The 24,338-nt window shown below is 43.3% G+C and overlaps 1 protein-coding gene across 1 annotated transcript in view; it reads right to left on the bottom strand.

The window, feature by feature from the left end:
- The window catches only part of LOC120027354 (enhancer of filamentation 1-like), a 44,023-nt gene extending 42,539 nt beyond the window's left edge, over positions 1–1,484 (bottom strand). Inside the window, exon 1 of the mRNA XM_038972268.1 lies at positions 1,255–1,484. Coding sequence (XP_038828196.1) covers positions 1,255–1,266 — 12 coding nt within the window. The 5' untranslated portion in view covers positions 1,267–1,484. The remainder of the gene's footprint in view (positions 1–1,254) is intronic.
- Between the last annotated feature and the right edge of the window lie 22,854 nt (positions 1,485–24,338).

Here is a 24,338-nt window from a genome sequence, read left to right as displayed (position 1 = left end):
GTTAATGGTGAATGAACGGAATAGAACTATACAGAGAACAGGTTTCCTTGGCTTGAGATTTGAGAGACAGACAGCCCCATGCCTTCAAGGCAGGGTTTTATGTTGATGCTGACACTGGCCCTGATTGCCAGCACAATCTCAGTTACTCCTTACTTTACAGAGCTCATGGACAGTGCAGTCTATTGATTTATACAATCTAAGCAGCTTTAAAAAAAAATCGTGAATAGGCTAAGTTCTAGAAACATTTATGAATTATGACTGGGTTGCATGTTACAACAGGCTGAGGCCAATCCAGCATACAAGGCAGAATTGAACACATATGATGTCAGTGCTTGGACTCACAGGTCACACCCTCAAAGTAGAAAGGTTAAATCCACTTCACTGAATGTCTCGTTTGTTCGTCAGTCCTTGAGTGTAAACAAAATGTATTTCCCAAACAATGCTACAGGCAAGGTCGAATGGGCAGCAGGGAGAGAACGCAGCGAGAGAATGAATGCGCCAAAGTATCCTTTAAGTGCTACTAAGTAACCTGAGTCGATGCAATTATTTATTACCCGTGATGAAGGTACAATGGCGTTCACTGTCAACGCATGGTCATTTGATTGCCCCATAATAAATCATTACCCACCCTTCAGAATAAGCATAGGAGAGAATTCTTAGATAGGCAGCTGCTATTCATTTCCCGCGATCCAAACGTCACTGCGTTAGTTATATAGTGTGGCTTTAAATCCCACATAGCCTACGCACAGAGAAAGTAACGGGACCTATATGTATGCCGATTTAGTTCACAATATGACTTGTATGACTTGTGGAGACCAAAGACCGAACCAAGAGTAGACCACAGAATATCATCTCTGCGTTGACAGCCCAAGTCTGCGGTGGGCTGAATGCAATCTACTTATGTAACTTTGTTACAACAAAATATTGACACAACGGTGTAACATTGTTACAACTATGTTGTTACAACAATGTAATGTTACAGAATCCATTGACATAACCAGTCCATCATTTCAACGCTCTGTTTATCTTCAAAGAAACGTTAACTTGATGATTGCTATTGTATTCACTCTATGGAACATTGCTTTGTGGTTAAAAACTGTTATGACTTTTTCCAATAAAGTTTATTCTAGAAGAGCCAAAATATTGTTGTTACGCTAGGTTATGGTGACAAACCCAATACATTCATTACACTCTCATCACAGAGAATTTCTGGAGAAGTAATTTCATTGCATTGCATTGAGGCGAGCCACTTACTTTGTACTTCATTTTGAACGCCTACAACGCGTCTTCTCTCAGACTCCGGGAAAGTGTAAAATATCCGCTTTCGCGTCAAAGAGAACACATCTGAATGTTGCAACGAAACGTTTTCTTTGCGATCAAACAGCCATGAAGAGTTGGTAAATGGTAAAGACAATAAAAAGCGAACGTTTCCTTCAATGATTTTCAATCCAGTTGTCCGTATCACTGTGGTTCTGCAATATACTTCTGCTAGCCCGCTGTAGGAGAATGCGTTTACTAACTACATGATTCCCTCTTAGCTCATTTACATAATGCGGGTCTCATTGGTCAAATCCGTACTGGTACCCCCCCTCTTGCGGAGGACACCGAACGTCATAAAATGAATGGTCTGCTAAAATTATAATTTCCATGTCTATTGACTAGAAGCAAGGACCAAAATGTATTGTATTATAAATCAAGGTCTTATGGGACTTTGCTTGGTGCAAGGTACAGAAGGCTACTACTATGGCCTACTTAGAAAAGTCTTTAGAATCCTTTAGGCACCACATTGAGAGCAGAAATGCAGTTCGACCAGCAGAGCTCACCTGATGCTCCCGAGCTAGGAATTACATTACTCTCTAATCCTTTGATTAAGCGCAATATTTTACACATCTGAAACTTGAAACATCAAGACATGTATATATGCTGCATAAATGAGCAAAGTCTTACTGAGCAAAGGGCCTATCAAAGAGTCAAGTGTTATACCTGAGGAAAGCAGCCACTGCCGTGTCATCCACGCCAGGTATTCTTAACACCTCGGGTGTTAACTGGTTCTGATAGGGGGGATGAAACAACAGAATTCATTCATTTTCAATGAGAGAGAAGCAAAGTCGGTGACAGAACATTGAGTGATGTGAGCATGGGCGAGGGAGAGTGAACAAGGCGGGACGTAAAATGAGGAAAGCGGAACTGTATGCAAATACTCCACGACATCGCAGCGCTATTGACCAGTCGAAGTTCACTATAGCTTCCAGCCCCTATAGGATTGGCTGATTGCTAGCACCCACACAAGCGCGATGCTAGCATGGCGAGGCGAAATACAGGTGCTAATTAATCAAGGCAGTAACCAACCCAACTAATACAGTTCAATCGAAACCATGGTTAACTATACAATAAGAATAGTTGCCATCCACCCCGCCAGGCCCACACAGTCAGACTGAGCAAAGACAAATACATAATACTCCTCGGTACCCTCCCCCCATCAGCACCCCCCAAGCCACTGCATGTTGTTCAATGATGATTAAATTAAACAAGTAAGTCTACTATGTTCGGTCTACAGCCTCATGAGAGAGGTCAGACCGTTGGAGCGCTCAGGGGACAGGAACAAGAGCCGGGCTTACTTGTTTGATTTCATCATCATTGATTTCATCATCATTGCACAACATGCAGTGGCTTTGAAACCAAAGTAAGTTTTCTAAAATATAAACATGGTAGAGATGGTAACCCTCTTGAGCCTATGGGGGCGCCATTTCGACTTTGTAAAAATGAGTTCCCAAATTAAACTGCCTCGTACTCAATTCTTGCTCGTACAATATGCATATTATTATTACTATTGGATAGAAAACACTCTCTAGTTTCTAAAACCGTTTGAATTATTTCTCTGAGTGAAACAGAACTCATTCTGCAGCACATTTCCTGTCAGGGAGTGGGATTTCAGAAATCGAGGTCCCTGTTCTGAGGTCAGTTTATAAGTCCCCATGTAAGCCATCGGGCTACATGCACTGCATACGTCTTCCTCTAGATGTCAGTAAGCGGGGAGAATTTGAATGGAGTGGATTGCGCAATCTGGGACCCTATATAAGACCGTGGAACGGAAGTACCGTCCTTTTCAACGGTGCGCCTGGCGCAAGAAGACATCACAATGGCGTCCTGCAAACGCTTTCGTTTTAGTAGTTCTATATCTCCGGTCATGTTTTTATTCGTTATAGGTGTTAAAGACATCATAAGGTAGTTAATTTAAACCGACTTATAGCAGTTTATAGCAGTTTATTGCGATTTTCTGGGATTTCTTTGTCATGCGCTTTCACGAGTTGGACACCTCTCCAGTGGGTGGCTATCGTTAGCTGCTATTTCGACAGGAGAAGAGGACATCTTTCAACCCAAAGACGATTGTTCTGGAGAAAGGACACCTTGCCCAAGATTCTGATGGAAGCTCAGCTAATAGTAAGCAGTCTTTATGCTGTTAATTCGTACTTATGTTGACAAATGTCAAATAATAATTCCGCCATGAATTTCGGTGCGTCTCGCTTTAGCGCACGCTGTATGCTTGAAGTAACGTTAATTAAAAAAATGTAACCCAGCGATTGCATTAAGAACTAATTTGTCTTTCAATTGCTGTCCAACCTGTATTTTTTTAGTCAAGTTTATGAATAGTTTTCGATTAGAATAGGTGCCTCTCCAAGATGGCGCCGGACAGATTGCTTGACGTTTTGGCCACTAATCACATTGTATAACCACGATTTGTGCCGCTAAATATGCACATTTTCGAACAAACTCTATATGCATTGTGTAATATGATGTTATAGGACTGTCATCTGAAGAATTCTGAGAAGGTTAGTGAAAAAATTAATATCTTTTGGTGGTTTATACGTTATCGCTATGTTTGGCTTGAATCAATGCTGTTGTGATGTTTGCTATTGTGGTAAGCTAATATAACGCTATATTGTGTTTTCGCTGTAAAACACTTAAAAATCTGCAATATTGTCTGGATTCACAAGATCTGTGTCTTTCAATTGCTGTACGCTGTGTATTTTTAAGAAATGTTTTATGATGAGTAATTAGGTAATACACGTTGCTCTCTGTAGTTATTCTAGTCGCTTTGGTGAGAGTTGTGATGGTGGCTGCAATGGTAAACTATGATTTATACCTGAAATATGCACATTTTTCTAACAAAACATATGCTATACAATAAATATGTTATCAGACTGTCATCTGATGAAGTTGTTTCTTGGTTAGTGGCTATTTATATCTTTATTTGGTCGAATTTGTGATAGCTACTGATGGAGTAAAAAACTGGTGGAGTAAAAAAAGTGGTGTCTTTTGCTAACGTGGTTAGCTAATAGATTTACATATTGTGTCTTCCCTGTAAAACATTTTAAAAATCAGAAATGATGGCTGGATTCACAAGATGTGTATCTTTCATCTGGTGTTTTGGACTTGTGATTTAATGATATTTAGATGCTAGTATTTACTTGTGACGCTATGCTAGGCTATGCTAGTCAGCTTTTTTACTGATGGGGGTGCTCCCGGATCCGGGTTTGGGAGGAATTAGAGGTTTTAAGGTGATTTTGTGCAAGCAGGACATGAGTGGAGAAAGAGTTGGTGAAGTTGGTGCAAGACATCCCAGAAGGCTGTCTAGGTATTGTGTCCATCAAGTACAGGGTTACATCATAGAACTAGCTTACCCAACATGACACATTTACACACACACACACACACACACACACACACACACACACACACACACACACACACACACACACACACACACACACACACACACACACACACACACACACACACACACACACACACACACATATTTGAGTATCAGCCAGAAGAGCGTTTAGACTTACCAGTTTTGAGGTTTATGTGATGGAGGGAGGCAAAGGAAGTAGGATTGTATGATGTTTTTTCAAGATCAGGCTTCAACAGAGTTTCAGTTTCTATAATGATAGATTGTTATTCAGCAATCTTATAAACATATGTTTCTGAACTATTTATAAGTTGTCCATGTCAAAAAAGTGTTAGGCTTGGTTGTTTATCAGTAGCTTCTACTTTTTGTCTTGACATTGAGTGGACTTTAACCCATAATTTTCATGACAACTTTTTTTTCTCTCCCCCTGATAGACCCACACATGGACCTTGATCATGCTGTTTTGTTGTTTTCTCGCCCAGTAAGTTCAACCACCCAACAGCATCTGCAAAGAAAACTCTAAATCAGCCCCCGAAAACAAATGTTCTGCCTAACCACCTACTTTTCTCAAGATGTAATGGTAAAACTATTCTTCAATTATAGACATAAGATGATGAGTTATTGTGCTTATAACGGAGTAATCAAGAAAACACAACCTAAACAACTTTATATCAAGTGGACTTACCCGGTCGTTGTGTGTGCAGTGAAGTAGTGTAACAGCGCAGATGAGACTTAAGATGTGTCTTAGAGCATGGGGTACATACATACAGTAAGAACAGAGAGGTGAGAAACAACGCCCTAGTGAGCATCTATCTGAGCTGAGAGAGAGCTTGGCAGGAAGGCCTTCGTTTCAACACCCTGTGTCATACCAAACATGTGGCTAGACACACCACACTGTACTAAGAACTAAGAACAGATATAGCCCTTGGTTTACTCCAGACCTGACTGCCCTCGACCAGCACAAAAACATCCTGTGGTGTACTGCACTGGCATCGAATAGTCCCTGTGATATGCAACTTTTCAGGGAAGTCAGGAACCAATACACACAGTCAGTTAGGAAAGCAAAGGCTAGCTTTTTCAAACAGAAATGTGCATCCAGTAGCTCTAACTACAAACAGTTCTGGGACACTGTAAAGTCTATGGAGAATAAGAGCACCTTCTCCCAGCTGCACCCAGGCTAGGAAACACTGTCACCACCGATAAATCCACGATAATTGAGAATTTCAATAAGCATTTCTCTACGGCTGGCCATGCTTTCCTCCTGGTTACACCAACCCCGGCCAACAGCTCTGCACCCCCCACAACTACTTGCCCAAGCCTCCCCAGCTTCTCCTTCACCCAAATCCAGACAGCAGATGTTCTGAAAGAGCTGCAAAACCTGGACCTGTACAAATCAGCTGGGCTAGACAATCTGGACCCTCTCTTTCTATAATTATCCGCCGCCATTGTGGCAAAGATTCCTAAAGATTGGAAAGCTGCCGCGGTCATCCCCCTCTTCAAAGGGGGAGACACTCCAGACCCAAACTGTTACAGACCTATATCCATCCTGCCCTGCCTTTCTAAAGTCTTCGAAAGCCAAGTTAACAAACAGATCACTGACCATTTCGAATCCCACCGTACCTTCTCCGCTGTGCAATCCGGTTTTCATAGCTGGTCACGGGTGCACCTCAGCCACGTTCAAGGTGCTAAACAATATCATAACCATCATCGATAAGGCTTTCGACTCTGTCAATCACCATATTCTTATCGGCAGACTCAACAGCCTTGGTTTCTCAAATGATTGCCTCGCCTGGTTCACCAACTACTTCTCAGATAGAGTCCAGTGTGTCAAATCGGAGGGCCTGTTGTCCGGATCTCTGGCAGTCTCTATGGGGGTACCACAGGGTTCAATTCTCGGGCCGACTCTTTTCTCTGTATATATCAAGGATGTCGCTCTTGCTGCGGGTGATTCTCTGATCCACCTCTACGTAGACGACACCATTCTGTATACATCTGGCCCTTCTTTGGACACTGTGTTAACAAACCTCCAAACGAGCTTCAATGCCATAAAACACTCCTTCTGTGGCCTCCAACTGCTCTTAAACACTAGTAAAACTAAATGCATGCTTTTCAACCGATCGCTACCCGCACCCGCCCGCCCGAGTAGCATCCCTACTCTGGACGGTTCTGACTTAGAATATGTGGACAACTACAAATACCTAGGTGTCTGGCTAGACTGTAAACTCTCCTTCCAGACTCACATTAAGCATCTCCAATCCAAAATGAAATCTAGAATCGGCTTCCTATTTCGCAACAAAGCCTCCTTCACTCCTGCTGCCAAACATACCCCCATAAAACTGACTATCCTACCAATCCTTGACTTCGGCGATCTCATTTACAAAATAGCCTCCAACACTCTACTCAGCAAACTGGATGCAGTCTATCACAGTGCCATCCGTTTTGTCACCAAAGCCCCATATACCACCCACCACTGCGACCTGTATGCTCTCGTCGGCTGGCCCTCGCTACATATTCGTCGCCAGACCCACTGGCTCCAGGTCATCTATAAGTCTTTGCTAGGTAAAGCTCCGCCTTATCTCAGCTCACTGGTCACCATAACAACACCCACCCGTAGCACGCGCTCCAACAGGTATATCTCACTGGTCATCCCCAAAGCCAAGACCTTCTTTGGCCGCCTTCCCTTCCAGTTGTCTGCTGCCAATGACTGGAACGAATTGCAAAAATCGCTGAAGTTGGAGACTTATATCTCCCTCACTAACTTTAAACATTAGCTATCTGAGCAGCTTACCGATCGCTGCAGCTGTACATAGCCCATCTGTAAATAGCCCACCCAACTACCTACCTCATCATTCTTATTTACTTTTTTGCTCTTTTGCACACCAGCAGTTCTACTTGCACATCATCATCTGCACATCTATCACTTCAGTGTTAATTTGTTAAATTGTAGTTACTTCGCTACTATGGCCTATTTATTGCCTTACCTCCTTACTCCATTTGCACACACTGTATATAGATTTTTCTATTGTGTTATTGACTGTACTTTTGTTTATCCTATGTGTAACTCTGTGTTGTTTTTTTGTCGCACTGCTTTGCTTTATCTTGGCCAGGTCGCAGTTGTAAATGAGAACTTGTTCACAACTTGCCTACCTGGTTAAATAAAGGTTAAATAAAATTTACAAAAAAAAAAAAGTACAGCAGCCTCATAGAAAAGCAGAAGAAGGTACAGATGTCATTTTAACGTCTAGTTTTGATCTACATTTGGTTTAGTTGTCAACTAACGTAAATTCAATGTGAAATCCAAAAAGTCATCATGTTATTGGATTTAGGTTTAAAGTTAAGTTAAACAAAATGACGAAATTCCCTTACGTTGATGACTTTTCAGTTTTCCACATTGATTTAATGTCACATATAATTTTTTTGTTAAAATGACATTGAAACAACGTTCTTTCAACCAGTTTTTGCCCAGTGGTTCCATATCTGAAGATATCTGGGGATCTATGCTGCAGGTGCCATATCTCTAACACTTGTCTATATAGCTGCAGTCACAATGTGACTGGAAAGAGGGAGGAAAACACCTGTAATTAACCACCTTTCATGTGTTCGTTCTCAAATGTAATCTTTCTAATTACTGTCAGCTCTTTTGTCACAATCACAGAATCACAGGGCCTCGAATAACTCTCATTGTCTGTGCTGCACAGTCATATCCTCCATTATAATACTTCTTATGGAAACACTCAAAACAGTCACTTGTGTTGCGTGCACCATGCCCAGCTGGAGACCATTCTCTGGTCAGAAAAGCCTTCTCTCTCTGTACAGGATAATAGCGTGTGGTTGTCGAGAATATGCACCTGTTTCCTATGACAAACACAGCCCTCATTTCCCTCTGTTTATAAGTCACAACATCGAGAAAAGCAGCCTGAAACACACGAAAGGTTTGTTTATTCCTTTTTGCACGACCTTCAGCTTGATTGAATGAGGTGTCAGAGACTACCAAGCAGCAGTGCACCTCAACAGTATGTGTCAGTTTATGCAAGAACGTATTCGTTTTTTATACTATTTGTAGATAAGATGGAACTGATAAGGATCCAGAAAGCCACTAGCATGGAGGTCCTGCATTGCATTCTGTGCTAGATTGTGTATCCAACCAAAATCCTCTGTTTGAAGTGTCTGCAGACAAACCAAACAATCAACGGCCAGAGAAAGATTAGTTTTAGCATTCAGGCTCACAGCACTCCTTCGCTACCACACGTCCCAATGACAACAAGTCACCACAGCCGTAGCATTTTGTTCTAGTTCTACTGTAGTGTGGTGGCAGAAGAGTCAATGCAATCTTCTTATAGACACACAACTCCCAGATCTGTTTGTGCGGTCTTGCCAACTTCATTGCTCTATCATCATGCCAAACAATGACAACAGTGGAGTTTGGCAAAACAGCACAAACCAATCTGGGCATACACTATGAATGGTATTGCACTACTGTTTTTCAGCACGGACTGAAATAGCCCTACAAATAGCCTGACATGAAAAATGAGCAGTCACCTTTTCATCTTTGTGTCTGGTTATGGGTTTTGTGAAGTTTGGGTTTGCGTAAGAGCCCTGTAGAGTTGACCTTTGTATAACAGGGCCAGATGGGTCATACGTCTTCCATACATGTTCCATAAGAAGTTCACAGGGTCCTGTGAGGCAAACCAGAACTGGGGCTTATTCACCAGGAAGCAAACGGGCCGAAATGAGGAGGGACTAACCTGAACTTGTCCAATAAGAAACACTTGTTTTTGCTAAATGTTTTGCTACAGTGTGCACTAACGAATACACCCCTGGACTGACGGAGGCAGGAGGCAGGGTCTCCAGGCGGTGTACCCTGACCAAAGCCTCTCTGTGCTGGGTAGAAGAGGGTGGAGGTGGCCCTTCGCGGATTACAGGCCCCCCTGTGAATAAGGAGCTTTAGCACACTCCCCAAACCACCTCAAGCAGATTTATAGGTCTCCCACCCTACCCTACCCTGGCTGCCTCCCACCTCGTCCAACAGGGCCCAGACAGGTGTTGCATCCCAAATGGCACCCTATTCCCTATATGGTGCACTACTCCAACATTGCTCATCCTAATATTTATATATTCCTTAATTCCATTCTTTAACTTTTAGAATTGTGTGTATTGTGTGAATTGTTGTGAATTGTTAGATATTACTGTACTGTTGGAGCTAGAAACACAAGCATTTCGCTACACCCGCAATAACATCTGCTAAACTGTGTATGTGACCAATAACATTTGATTTGATTTGACTTGCTCCGGTCAGAAGTAGTGCACTATATAGGGAATAGGGTGCCATTTGGGACTCAGATTGGGTGAGGCCCCCTGCTCGACCCCCCGCTCGTCCTCACTGTCTCTTCTCTTTGCGGGCTGTGACCCCTAGTGACCTCGTGGCCTGGTAGCAGTGTGATGGAATGCACGGCCCGCTAAGACAAGGGCGTCTGAATAAGGAGTTATGAGCCTGCCTGGCACACACTGTTCCTTGCTAGGAGCCATTTTGAATTGACACTGAATATATCTTCTCCCCATGTGATTAGATGTGCACAAACAGGACCCCCAGCTGAGTTAAAGAGGTTTCTCTAGAGAACATTTGAGGGATCATGGGCTGCATTCCAAATGGGAGCCTGGTCAAAAGTAGTGCACTAAATGGGAAACAGTGTGCCATTTGGGATGCAGACATCTTGGTCTAGCTGTGTGTACCTGAGACAGAGGAGAGCTGAAAACGTGCCGGTCTGGGACTAGCCCGGTCCTCCCTCATCAACCCTCAAAGCTGTTTACTTTTCTTGGGGTTGTAAAATCTGGGTGTTTTTGTGGCAAATCCACTGCTCTGCTGTCTTCTTTGAAACTGCAGTGCAGACAACCCTCCTCTTTGTTCTTTATTTTCTGGCTTATTCTGAAGTCAGTCGGGATAAATGACAAAAACACTGCATGGGTTGTTCTTGAATAATGATCCTATATTGTCTTAAAACGCTTCTGGTTCATTACGTTTCCAAGTAGCGATGCAATTGAAAGTGCTTTCTTTTCATGCACAAATGTGATATATCCTTGTGATTAATTATATAGTTATTCGATGTCGCCATGCACAATGACAAAGTATCTTGGATTTATGGAATGGAATTTTTTCTAGTTGAATTACTTGTAGATCAGAGTGAATAGTAATGGCCCCAAGATTAGACCCTGTGGCGCACCAGGAACTGTCAGTTGACTCCCATTTTACTAGCCCAGCCAATGTGAAGGTTTCATTTAGGTCGATTGTCACAGCTATAACTCAAGGAGCTGAATAGATCTCCTTGTCCCAGGCTAACGGCTCCTCTTTATTTGAGTTTTCAGACTGATACACAACCACCCAAAACAAGATCATAAAATCCAGTCTGAGAGTTGGATTACGCTTGATTAAGTAAACATTCAGAGTATTTTCAAATTATGCTCTATAACTGTATGACCCCAAGGTGAGCTTTTATGGCATTTTATGGTATTTCAATTCAGGTCTAACCTTCTCTCCTTTTTGTTTCTTATTTTTTACCCAGTCTCTCATTGTACATTATTATGACACAGCTTCCCATGTGAATCATTTGTTTCTGTATAACTCTCCATTTCTAGTACGGAGCCAACTGTTCATCATCTTGGCACCAGCCACAGCCAGCCACTGCAGAACCATACTTCAGTGTCAACTAGAGTTTTACAATTTAAAGTCTTCACATCTCATACATTTGGAATAGGTACAGAAGTAAGGATTCCATTGCGCTCTAGCAGGAAAAGCTAGGTATCTACTTCTGAACAAATCCTTGATCATGCAAGTGCATCAGGATAACATACCCCACCTTGAAAGTGTTATCAAGGCCCTACATCTCAGGCAATCATTCAGTCCATTGAACAGAACAGCAAGTCCATACCACCGCTCAATTTATCTACCCAATCACCTCAATACATTTCACAAACACTACGTCTGTGTCTAAAATGGCACCCTATGCCCTACAGTGCACCCATAGGGCTGTGGTCAAAAGTAGTGCACTATATAGGGAATAGGGTGCCATTTGGGACACCCACAAGGTGCCTCGGGATATTAAGGTAGGGGGGTGTTGGGGTAGCAGGGGTGCAGTTATACAGCCCAGTGAGTGATGAGAGCTGAGAACGTGTTGACACTTACATTTCCAATCGCGAGACACCCCATCTGTTTGGGAGTGCGATAAGACCCTCCGTTGGCACGGTGACAGACTGTGTGATGGTGATGCGAAGGACCCCCTCCCTCTGTGTGTGATGAGGTTGGGGGGCAGTGGGGAGGAGGCGGAGGGATCTGTGAGTGCTGTGTGCAGCTTTTAATCAGGCCACTAATCCCACAGGGTTTTAAAGCAGCCCCATTGTTAGAGTGAGGGTGTGAGTGAAATGAGACGGTTTAAGGTGATCTTGAGACGATGAAGGGGGGTTGTGTTTGTCTGTCTGGGAGGTCATAATGGTGGGTCTACAAGTGTGTATATGGATATGAGTGTTATCAATTTCATCCAATTATGATTTGCAATGCATTCCTTAAAGGCCCAGTACATTCAGAAACGTGAATATCCTGTGTTGTGTATGTATACAGTATTTCCACACTGAGGTTGGAATAATACTGTGAAATTGTGAAAATTATGATCATGCCCTTTTAGTGTAAGAGCTGTTAGTGTAAGAGTCTGTTTTGGTGGGATGGAGTTTTGGCCTACCTGGTGACATGGTAAATGTGTTACTAGACCAATAAGAAAGAAAGTTCCAAACCTCTCTGCCAATAACAGCTAGTTTTCAGTTTTCTTCTCCCTACTCTGTCCCAGACAGTCCTAGCTAAATTCTTTCTTGAGAAATTGCTCTTTCATAAGAAGCTATTTTTGTTTATTTTTTACCCTTTCAGTTGAAAACAATCACAGTAAGTTACTTAAATGTTATCCCGAAATGATTTGATATTGAGACATAAAAAGGGCTGCATTGGACCGTTAACCATGTTTAATTAGCCTGCGGAGGAAGTCTGCTTAGTCTCATCCACTTTACCACTCATCTGTCATTCCCACTTCTAAGTATGCAGATATCTTCCTCTTTCCTTATTTTTGTCCGTCCATGCCTGCCGATGAATTCTCCCTGTATATTTTACAGGCAGATCCAGTGCATGTGGACAGCTACTTTCAGTCAGGGCCAAAGCTATGAAACAATGTCTTGAGAGGAAAACATAGTGGTTGTGGCTGGCCTCTCCTGGTTATTTAGGGACAGTATCCATCCACCCTTTTTTTGTGGCCAGTGGTGGAAGGGGCGGTGCGGGTGGGACTTCTAGAGGCTATAAACTAAGCATCTCCCCGATAGACTCTGTGTCACGCCCTGACCTTAGAGATCCTTTTTATGTCTATTTGGTTTGGTCAGGGTGTGATTTGGGGTGGGTATTCTATGTTCTATTATTTGTATTTCTATGTTTTGGCTGGGTAGGGTTCTCAATCAGAGACAGCTGTCTATCGTTGTCTTTGATTGAGAACCATACTTAGGTAGCCCTTTTTCCCACCTGTCTTTGTGGGAAGGTGACTTTGTTTATGGCACATAGCCTTTAGCTTCACGGTTTGTTTTGTAGTGGAAAAGGAATATGTACGCTTACCACGCTGCACCTTGGTCTACTTCATTCAACAGCCGTGACACTCTGGATAGTGTAGACACAGAGAGGAGATGGTGACCCTGGCCTTCAAAACACACAGACAGACACATATACACACACAAATGCATGCATGCAAACAGACACACACACATACATGCACACTCGCACACACACAGTAAATCGAACCCTAACCTCTCCCGGGTCTAGTCCTGCAGTTGACAATTTTCTTGGAGACAAACAGCCTTCAGCCAAGTGACCTACTTAAGGGTCTTATTACACCACTACATGCTAACCTTTTCTCCTCCTCCCTTTATTCAGCTATCCCTTCTTGCATTCCTCCTCTATATGTCCATAGCTTCACCAGCCTCAGGCTATACCTATATACAGTACGCGTTAGACCCAGGCATGTTTTGTTAGCTTAATCTTACCAAAACATGAGGAAGAACAAAAGAGGCTTGTACAAAGACAAAATATCTGAACGTATGCAAGGAAAACCAGTAAAAAGCAAAGCCGTGATACGATACAAATCATCCGTGCTGCTAGGCTCATTGTGCTGTCTCTGGTATGAGTGGCAGTCTGGTCGGTTGGTGGAAACAGGGCTCTGGTTTCCTGCATAGTTTGGTACTCCCTACTCCTGCATACTGCTCTGTGCTCACAGAAAAAAAAACGCCACTCCAAATTCGCTCCATTCATTAAAATCCCAATTTAACCAACACCCTCTATTTTTGTGTCTACCTGGTATTTTAATAAACATGAAAAGGTGAATGTAAGAAGCGCTCATCATTTCAAATAGTCTACATGTCATATTAAACAGCATATAAACACTACACTAACACTAAACAATAATAGGTCAGGAGCCAGACAGGGAGCCTAAGAAGGAACGGAAATGAATTATTTAGGCATTATTATTTAAATTATTTCAAGGCTATCACCTACAAAGAAATACATTGTGAAGCATTTGCCAGTTCAACACAATAGGCTGACAGGGACATAAAGTGCTCAGCAAAACAACATTTTGTTGTATGAAAACATTATCGTCTATAAATTATGCAAATATAAGTAAATACAAATTAAACCTTATTAGTGCCTTTGAATACATTTTAAGAATTATTTTTTAGAAACCGGAGTTTGGACAGTGTGGCTCAAGGCTCATGCGATGTTGCCTGGAGAGCAGGCCAGCAGCAGAGAGATATTCTCCGAGCTTGCAGAGCCACTGGGGATGCTAAATACCCTTTTGGCCAATTTTGTCAGGCTGGGCAGAGATGCAGTTTTTTTTTCTATAGGTAAGCCTAAAGGCTTTTAGGCAAAATAACCCAATCAAAACAGAAAGCTCCTTGAAAGTGGAAATATGCCAGGCCTATTGGGCCAAAAACAATGATGGCCTAATGTATAGATAATAGTACAAAAATGAACAAAACTTTTAAGAGATCCGATTTTTTGTTTATAAATACTTTGCTACAATGATACACTTAGTTATCTACCCACCTCGTTCCTTTCTTTTACCATGTTCACTTAATAAGTACACCATCAAGCTTTCGGGGAATGTGTCCAAAATGATTCTTTAGTTTTGGACACAACATCACTGCATTCCCTCTCGTGCTCTTGGTGGTCATCTTTGTAAGTCACCTTGATTTAGCACCTGTTTGTTTTATCAGTTTCTTTATGAAAATATGTAGTAAACTCCATGACAGTAACTAAAGCAAGGGGCTATAGCAGCACACAAGTAGACTACAATTGTATGCTTGTTGTTATGAGCCTTCCCCGGTTGGGCCCTGTGTGGTTTAGTACAACCCTGTTGTTGTTATGAGCCTTCCCCGGTTGGGCCCTGTGTGGTTTAGTACAACCCTGTTGTTGTTATGAGCCTTCCCCGGTTGGGCCCTGTGTGGTTTAGTACAACCCTGTTGTTGTTATGAGCCTTCCCCGGTTGGGCCCTGTGTGGTTTAGTACAACCCTGTTGTTGTTATGAGCCTTCCCCGGTTGGGCCCTGTGTGGTTTAGTACAACCCTGTTGTTGTTATGAGCCTTCCCCGGTTGGGCCCTGTGTGGTTTAGTACAACCCTGTTGTTGTTATGAGCCTTCCCCGGTTGGGCCCTGTGTGGTTTAGTACAACCCTGTTGTTGTTATGAGCCTTCCCCGGTTGGGCCCTGTGTGGTTTAATACAACCCTGTTGTTGTTATGAGCCTTCCCCGGTTGGGCCCTGTGTGGTTTAGTACAACCCTGTTGTTGTTATGAGCCTTCCCCGGTTGGGCCCTGTGTGGTTTAGTACAACCCTGTTGTTGTTATGAGCCTTCCCCGGTTGGGCCCTGTGTGGTTTAGTACAACCCTGTTGTTGTTATGAGCCTTCCCCGGTTGGGCCCTGTGTGGTTTAGTACAACCCTGTTGTTGTTATGAGCCTTCCCCGGTTGGGCCCTGTGTGGTTTAATACAACCCTGTTGTTGTTATGAGCCTTCCCCGGTTGGGCCCTGTGTGGTTTAATACAACCCTGTTGTTGTTATGAGCCTTCCCCGGTTGGGCCCTGTGTGGTTTAGTACAACCCTGTTGTTGTTATGAGCCTTCCCCGGTTGGGCCCTGTGTGGTTTAATACAACCCTGTTGTTGTTATGAGCCTTCCCCGGTTGGGCCCTGTGTGGTTTAATACAACCCTGTTGTTGTTATGAGCCTTCCCCGGTTGGGCCCTGTGTGGTTTAATACAACCCTGTTGTTGTTATGAGCCTTCCCCGGTTGGGCCCTGTGTGGTTTAATACAACCCTGTTGTTGTTATGAGCCTTCCCCGGTTGGGCCCTGTGTGGTTTAATACAACCCTGTTGTTGTTATGAGCCTTCCCCGGTTGGGCCCTGTGTGGTTTAGTACAACCCTGTTGTTGTTATGAGCCTTCCCCGGTTGGGCCCTGTGTGGTTTAATACAACCCTGTTGTTGTTATGAGCCTTCCCCGGTTGGGCCCTGTGTGGTTTAATACAACCCTGTTGTTGTTATGAGCCTTCCCCGGTTGGGCCCTGTGTGGTTTAATACAACCCTGTTGTTGTTATGAGCCTTCCCCGGTTGGGCCCTGTGTGGTTTAGTACAACCCTGTTGTTGTTATGAGCCTTCCCCGGTTGGGCCCTGTGTGGTTTAATACAACCCTGTTGTTGTTATGAGCCTTCCCCGGTTGGGCCCTGTGTGGTTTAGTACAACCCTGTTGTTGTTATGAGCCTTCCCCGGTTGGGCCCTGTGTGGTTTAATACAACCCTGTTGTTGTTATGAGCCTTCCCCGGTTGGGCCCTGTGTGGTTTAATACAACCCTGTTGTTGTTATGAGCCTTCCCCGGTTGGGCCCTGTGTGGTTTAATACAACCCTGTTGTTGTTATGAGCCTTCCCCGGTTGGGCCCTGTGTGGTTTAGTACAACCCTGTTGTTGTTATGAGCCTTCCCCGGTTGGGCCCTGTGTGGTTTAATACAACCCTGTTGTTGTTATGAGCCTTCCCCGGTTGGGCCCTGTGTGGTTTAATACAACCCTGTTGTTGTTATGAGCCTTCCCCGGTTGGGCCCTGTGTGGTTTAATACAACCCTGTTGTTGTTATGAGCCTTCCCCGGTTGGGTCCTGTGTGGTTTAGTACAACCCTGTTGTTGTTATGAGCCTTCCCCGGTTGGGCCCTGTGTGGTTTAATACAACCCTGTTGTTTGCGTCCCTGTTTACTGGTGTGGTGTATTTTGATGAGATGGTGGTGAGAGGAACATCTCTGGCTGGGATTACTGAGGCAGTGTTCTATCAATGTGCTAAAAACAAACTGGTGACATCAACCTTTCCAGTTGTTGGAGTAAACTATTTCCCTCTCTTTATCTCTCTCTTTCACTCACATGCATGCACACACACACACACACACACACACACACACACACACACACACACACACACACACACACACACACACACACACACACACACACACACACACACACACACACACACTCCCACACACACACGCGCGCACACATGCACACACACACATTTGTTTTTCTATCCTTGTGGGGACCAAACAATTGATTCTCATTCAAAATCCTATTTTCCCTAAACCTAACCCTTACCTTATTTTAATATTTTAGTTAACCTTTATTTAACTAGGCAAGTCAGTTAATAAGAACAAATTCATATTTTTCAATGACAGCCTTACCCGGCCAAACACTCCCCTAACCCGGATGACGCTGGGCCAATTGTGCGCCGCCCTATGGGACTCCCGATCACAGCCGGTTGTGATACAGCCTGGGATCAAACCACTGCCTGTAGTGACACACTGAGCACTGAGATGCTGTGCCTTAGACCGCTGCGCCACTCGGGAGCCTTAACCTAACCATAACTTCTAACCCTAAACTCTAAGCCTAATTATTAATCTAAGCCTAAACCTAATTCTAACTGGCGAAATGTCCCCAATTGCCCAAATTGTCTTTGTTTTACTTTTCTGTGAGGACTTCAGGTCGCCAACAGGATAGTAAAACTAAAATCAATCAAACACACACACACACACACACACACACACACACACACACACACATACACACACACACACACACACACACACACAGCCGGCCTAATAATTTAGTTACTTCTCCCTGCCATTTTGCCTCGCTGCCGTACTCCAATCCAGTCAAAGTCAATCACTGCAGAGAGAAAGCTTCCCTGGCACAACACCAGGAGCTCTCTCTCTCTCTCTCTCTCTCTCTCTCTCTCTCTCTCTCTCTCTCTCTCTCTCTCTCTCTCTCTCTCGCTCTCGCTCTCGCTCTCGCTCTCTCTCGCTCTCGCTCTCTCTCGCTCTCTCTCTCTCTCGCTCTCTCTCTCTCGCTCTCTCTCTCTCACTCTCTCTCTCTCTCTCTCTCTCTCTCTCTCTCGCTCTCTCTCTCTCTCTCTCTCCCTCTCCTTCCCCTGTCTCATTCTATCTCTCCCTTACCCCTGAATGTCAACCAACCTTATCATAGTTAGGGGGGTACCATTCTGTGCATAGCAACATTTAAACCCCATTCAATCATAACATTGACTTGGTTTCTGTTTGGTCTGTTATTTTCCAAAACCGAGTTGGAAATAGGACACTTTGATACAGAGGCATGGGAGCTGATACAACCTATTTTAAAAACATGGAAAAGTAAATAGCATTGCTTCTGACTGCTGGAATCAATACGAGATAAAGGAACAACAACAGAGAGGGGTTTGAAACGTTCCCTCCCTGACAACAACATTACATGTAGATACGATTACAGTTCCCTGGGAACTATGTTATAGACATACAAAATTACAGTTCAGAAGTACAGTACAGTTAAAGCCATTTTTGTGAGAAGATTGATTTTCTGGATGTCTCATGGGAATTCTTCCTCTGCTCTGTGTTCGCTAGCTACAAACTTCAGTCTGAGACTGCCATTGTTGATGTCTTTTGTGGTGACATTAAAATGAGGGGTGTTGTCTAAAACAATCATCAGCAACTGGATAATCTCTAACCAATCAGATTATCAAAGCCAATGACGAATTTTCAAAGCGCAGCTTTATCCACGTGTCTTCTGGCTCTGGCCTAATTCATCAGTTTATGGGACCGATCAGAATGGTTAGAATGTGTTTGCGTTCTAGAAATTCTCGGGAAGGTACTCAGATCCACACTAATTGCGTAGCGTAGTGTTTGACCAGAGCAGGGAGTTTGGGTAGCCATTTGGGACACAGCCTTCAATTACAATCTTAATCCCCAACGAGTTGCTGTACATTGACATCACCACTTTCCAGACAGATGCTCTGGAGTAGAGAGAGCGTTCCAAGTAACAAAAGCTATAAAATAGACAAAACTTTATAGCAGACAAAAAAAACATGAGGAATGGAATTCATATTATATCAGGCTTAGTGCCAGCAATTTGTTTTTGCTTTTGAGTATATCTGGGCACAGGAACTGCATATGATGTTAATGTTTGTATTCTTCTGGCCATAGAATGGGATCAGCCTTGAGTTTTTCCTTTCACAAAACATGTCTGTCATCAGAAATCACTTTGTATGACCAAATCACGGACAACAACCAGTGGAGATTTTGACCCAGAGCTGTGAGTTAGTTTTCTGGAAGCAATGCTTAGTACTTATTCATATCAAATATACGTAATTGAAATTCGGAAACACATCACACCAACATCATTGCATTGACTTTCTGTTTCTCTTCATACTGTATGATCTATTATGAAGATCCATTGCTGTGTGTTATGACAAACCTCAGCACAATCTCTAATGAAGAAATCACAATATCCAAAGTCTTAAAGTAGGATCATCGGATCCTAGATCAGCATTCCTACTCTGAAAGCTTTGTGAATATGGGCCCTGATCTGTTTCTTCCCAGCATAACCCAGTAGCGGAAACATCATTATTCTCTGTGACTGCCTGACTGCATCGCTTCATCAACTAACTCGAGGAGAGGTCATTAAATTGTAAAGCGCCCTGACTTCTCCCCAGTCAGCAAAAAATATGGAATCCTCATAAAACGCTACTGAACGCTGGCTTAACTAATTCCACAAAGAACTGAGGGTTGCTCCCTACATGGATAGCTATGTTATAGGCTGTATCCCAAATAAAACTGTATTTCCTATTGGCCCTGGTCAAAAGTAGTGCACTATATAGTGAATAGTGTGCCATTTGGGACGCAGACCTTGAACTTGTTGTTTCCAGCCCGAGGGGGCATATTTTTCATAGAAGTGTAATGAAAACAGGGTACGGTACCAGCTGTAAAAATCCTGAGCTGTGTCTGTCAGACAGACACACACACACATTCCCCCACACATTCCCCCTCAAGTCCACACTCAGACTCCGACCAGACTTCCTCTACACAGTCTACACAAATGCCTGGGGGGCTACAACATAGCCATGCTGCAGTATAAGTCCTACGTTTATTTTGGATGCATTCTAGGAATGCCTCAATGATAAGAGCCTTTAGGGTAAACTAGGGTAATCTCTGGAGGTTCTTTAGATTTGTAGATTCAAAGAGAGCCCCAAGGCAATCTCTAGTTTATTTTATTACATATTCACATCTGTGAACATTTCACTCACAGTCATTCAGTCTGCAAATTACCCCTTATGTTTGATGTTACACAAAAACCTCTGAAACCTTTGATATACAGTGAGTGTACAAAACATTAGGAACATAGACTGACCAGGTGAATCCAGGTGAAAGCTATGATCCCTTATTGGTGTCACCTGTTAAATTCACTTCAATCAGTGTAGCTGAATGGGAGGAGTCAGGTTAAAGAAGGATTTTTAAACCTTGAGACAATTGAGACATGGATTGTGTATGTGTACCATTCAGAGGGTGAATGAGCAAGACAAAATATTTAAGTGCCTTTGAACGGGGTATGGTAGTAGGTGCCAGGCGCACCGGTTTGAGTGTCAACAGTTTCCTGTTAGTATCAAGAATGGTCCACCACCCAAAAGACATTCCAGCCAACTTGACACAACTGTGGGATGCATTGGGGTCATGACACCTTGTAGAGTCCATGCCCTGACTAATTGAAGGTAAAAGGGGGTGCAACTCAATATTAAGGTGTTCCTAATGTTTTGTGCACTCGGTGTCTAAGCTCCTGTAAACTCCTGCTTGCCTTGGCTAGCCTTTCAGGCAGATGTATGCAGTGTACAGTTTATAGATAGAGGGTATGACTGGATTTTCCCCATCTTTGTAGTTGCCAAAAGAAGGATGAAGTCTGACCACAGCCAATTCATCTGATTCATAACTCACTGATACAATTATCTCTGTAATAACTATTTATATTATTTTCAGTGTGACGTTGTTTGGATTGCCCAGTAGACCATCCCTTCGTCCTATTATTGTTTTTAGTCTGCTGGGTGCATTGGAACAATACAGAGTTTATCAGAAAAACATTTATCATAGAGGTTATGCAATCCAAGTGCTGTGCCAAACCAAGCCACAAATGGCAGTCATTTCATAACAAGATAGAACTTGGCAGGTTCTACTCTCTCACATATCAGTGCCATTGTGCCATTCTAGTTCCCCTGTACAGCAAGTATGCATCCCAAATGGCACCCTATTCCCTATGTAATGCACTACTTAAAGGTGGCCTAAAAGTAGTGCACTATGTAGGGAATAGGGTGTCATTTGGGACGTACACCTTGAACTTGTTGTTTCCAGCCCGAGGGTGCATATTTTTCATTGTCATGCAAAGCTCAGATGCCTCTGTCATTTTGGATATAGCATTCCACATCATGATATGCCCTGGTTTCATTGAGGCGCACAAATACAATTTTAGTGTGCCATCATCCATAAGCCTTCAACCCCTGCACTAAACAGGACAATTACCTTCTCAGTCAAGCAGCTTTGCTTCCTCGACATAGACAGTGCATTCTGAAAGTATTCAGACCCCTTCCCTTTTTCCACATTTTGTTACATTACAGCCTTATTCTAAAATGGATTAACTTTTCCTCATCAATTTACACACAATACCCCATAATGACACAGCAAAAACTGGTTTTTAGAAATGTTTTAGAATGCAAATGTATTAAACATAAAAAACATAAATACCTTATTTACATAAGTATTTGCTTATGAGACTCGAAATTGAGCTCAGGTGCATCCTGTTTCCATTGATCATCCTTGAAATGTTTTTACAACTTGATTGGAGTCCACCTGTGGTAAATTCAATTGATTGGAAATTATTTGGAAAGGCACACACCTGTCTATATAAGGTCCCACAGTTGACAGTGCATGTCAGAGCAAAATCGAAGGAATTGGGTCGAAGGAATTGTTCGTAGAGCTCCGACACAGGATTGTGTCGAGGCACAGATCTGGGGAAGGGTACCAAAAAATGTCTGCAGCATTGAAGGTCCCCAAGAACACAGTGGCCTCCATCATTCTTAAATGGAAGAAGTTTGGAACCACCAAGACTCTTCCTAGAGCTGGTCGCCCGGCCAAACTGAGCAATTGGGGGAGAAGGGCCTTGGGCAGGGAGGTGACCAAGAAACCGATAGTGACTCTGACAGAGCACCAGAGTTCCTCTGTGGAGATAGGAGGACAACCATCTCTACAGCACTACACCAAGCAGGCCGTTATGGTGGAGTGGCCAGACACAAGCCATTCCTCAGTTAAAGGCACATGACAGCCCGCTTGGAGTTTGCCAAAAGGCACCTAAAGGACTCTCAGACCATGAGAAACCAGATTCTCTGGTCTGATGAAACCAAGATTTAACTTTTTGGCCTGAATGCCAAGCGTCATGTCTGGAGGAAACCTGGCACCATCCCTACGGTGAAGCATGGTGGTGGCAGCATCATGCTGTGGAGATGTTTTTCAGCGGCAGGGACTGGGAGACTAGTCAGGATCGAGGGAAAGATGAACTCAAGTCTCTGAATGTCCTTGAGTGGCCTAGCAAGAGCCCAGACTTGAACCCGATCAAACATCCCTGGAGAGACCTGAAAATAACTGTGGAGCGACGCTCCCCATCCAACCTGATAGAGCTTGAGAGGATCTGCAGAGAAGAATGGGATAAAATCGCCAAATACAGGTGTGCCAAGTTTGTAGCGTCATACCCAAGAAGACTCGAGGCTGTAATCTCTGCCAAAGGTGCTTCAACAAAGTTCTGAGTAAAGGGTCTGAATACTTATGTAAATGTGATATTTAATTTAAAAAAATTATAAATGAGCAAAAAAGTCGAAATACCTGTTTTTGCTTTGTCATTATGGGGTATTGTGTGTAGATTAAAAAAATTATTAATCAATTTCAGAATAAGGTTGAAACCAAACAAAAATGTGATCTGAATACTTTCCAAAGGCACTATACTTATAAGCCTGCTGGTCTCTTATAATGTGTTGTAATATGTTTTTATTGCGAAAAAAACATATTTTCACCCAATAATACTAAATGTATCTTGTCCTGCACATGCTCTTCTGTGGTGATCCACCACTCCTCTGCTGCTGTCTATAGTGGAGCGTGGTGGCAGTTATGTTGTCCACCTCACTCAATGTTATAGTATCGTACAGTAACCTCACCCTACCCAAGTCTAACCTGGCTACTGTTTCAGTTATGTGTCTGCTCAGCTCGTTTGAGACAGTGAATGTCTATAAGGAGCAGAAACGTGGGTCACTGTGGCCGTGCTGCTCTCTCTTTTAGCCAGTTTTTACCTCAGGATGCGAGGCTCCAGCCAAACTTTATTCCCCCGGATGATTGAACCTCAGGCCTTTTCCTGCCTTGCTACATTTAGGTTAGAACTCAGAGGACAAGCTTCCTTTGAAATGCATCCTCATCCTTGTCATAGAAATGGGAGAAACATTGGTAAAATCATTTCCAGGTCTTGAGTGAACTGTGCAAACGGAATCCTCCGAATTCTCTATCCCAACTGTCAGGATGTCTCTATAACAGAAAAAAACTATTCTAGGAAGCCAACCTGCTATGGTCGGTTTGCCTTTGTGGTTGTTTGAATTGAAAATGAGCTGGTTGGGTATATTTTGCACATTTGCAGTAATGTTGATTATGAGACACACATTGTCCCCATCCCTAAAGTTTCATTTCGTGCAATGACGACAGGGGGCAAGTGGATATTGAGTGATGTGATGTTTTCGTGCTCCTCCCAGTTCATTTTTCCTGTGTCGGAGGCTCCGTCGTCTAGCCTGGTAGTTACGTCATTACTCTCTTCCAGACAAGGGGAAATCCCCCAGCATCAGGCCCACGGTCTGGTCTACCAACCCAGCCTGCGTCCCAAATGGCACCCTATTATACCCTATTGGCCCTTTCAAAAGTAGTGCACTATAAAGGGAATAGAGTTCCATGCAGACACCCGTGGGAGACCAGAGGCTATGGTCACAAGCAGAGACAAATATGAATCCACATACATTTAAATGAATGGCTCTGGCCACAAGCTTTGGCTATCAACAAGTGTTGTCCTATGGGTCTCTGAGTCACAATGAACAGACACTGTGATTTTTAAACTGGAACTAAGAGGCTTTTACTAGTGTTGATTTATAACGCATCTATCTCATTGGAGTGAATCGGAAGATAAGTAATCACTTACATCTGTTTTCTTGTCCTA

Source organism: Salvelinus namaycush, chromosome 32, assembly GCF_016432855.1.
Source record: "Salvelinus namaycush isolate Seneca chromosome 32, SaNama_1.0, whole genome shotgun sequence".
NCBI lineage: Eukaryota > Metazoa > Chordata > Actinopteri > Salmoniformes > Salmonidae > Salvelinus > Salvelinus namaycush.
The sequence above is the reverse complement of the archived record's forward strand: the minus strand, read 5'-3'. Positions and strand labels throughout refer to the sequence as shown.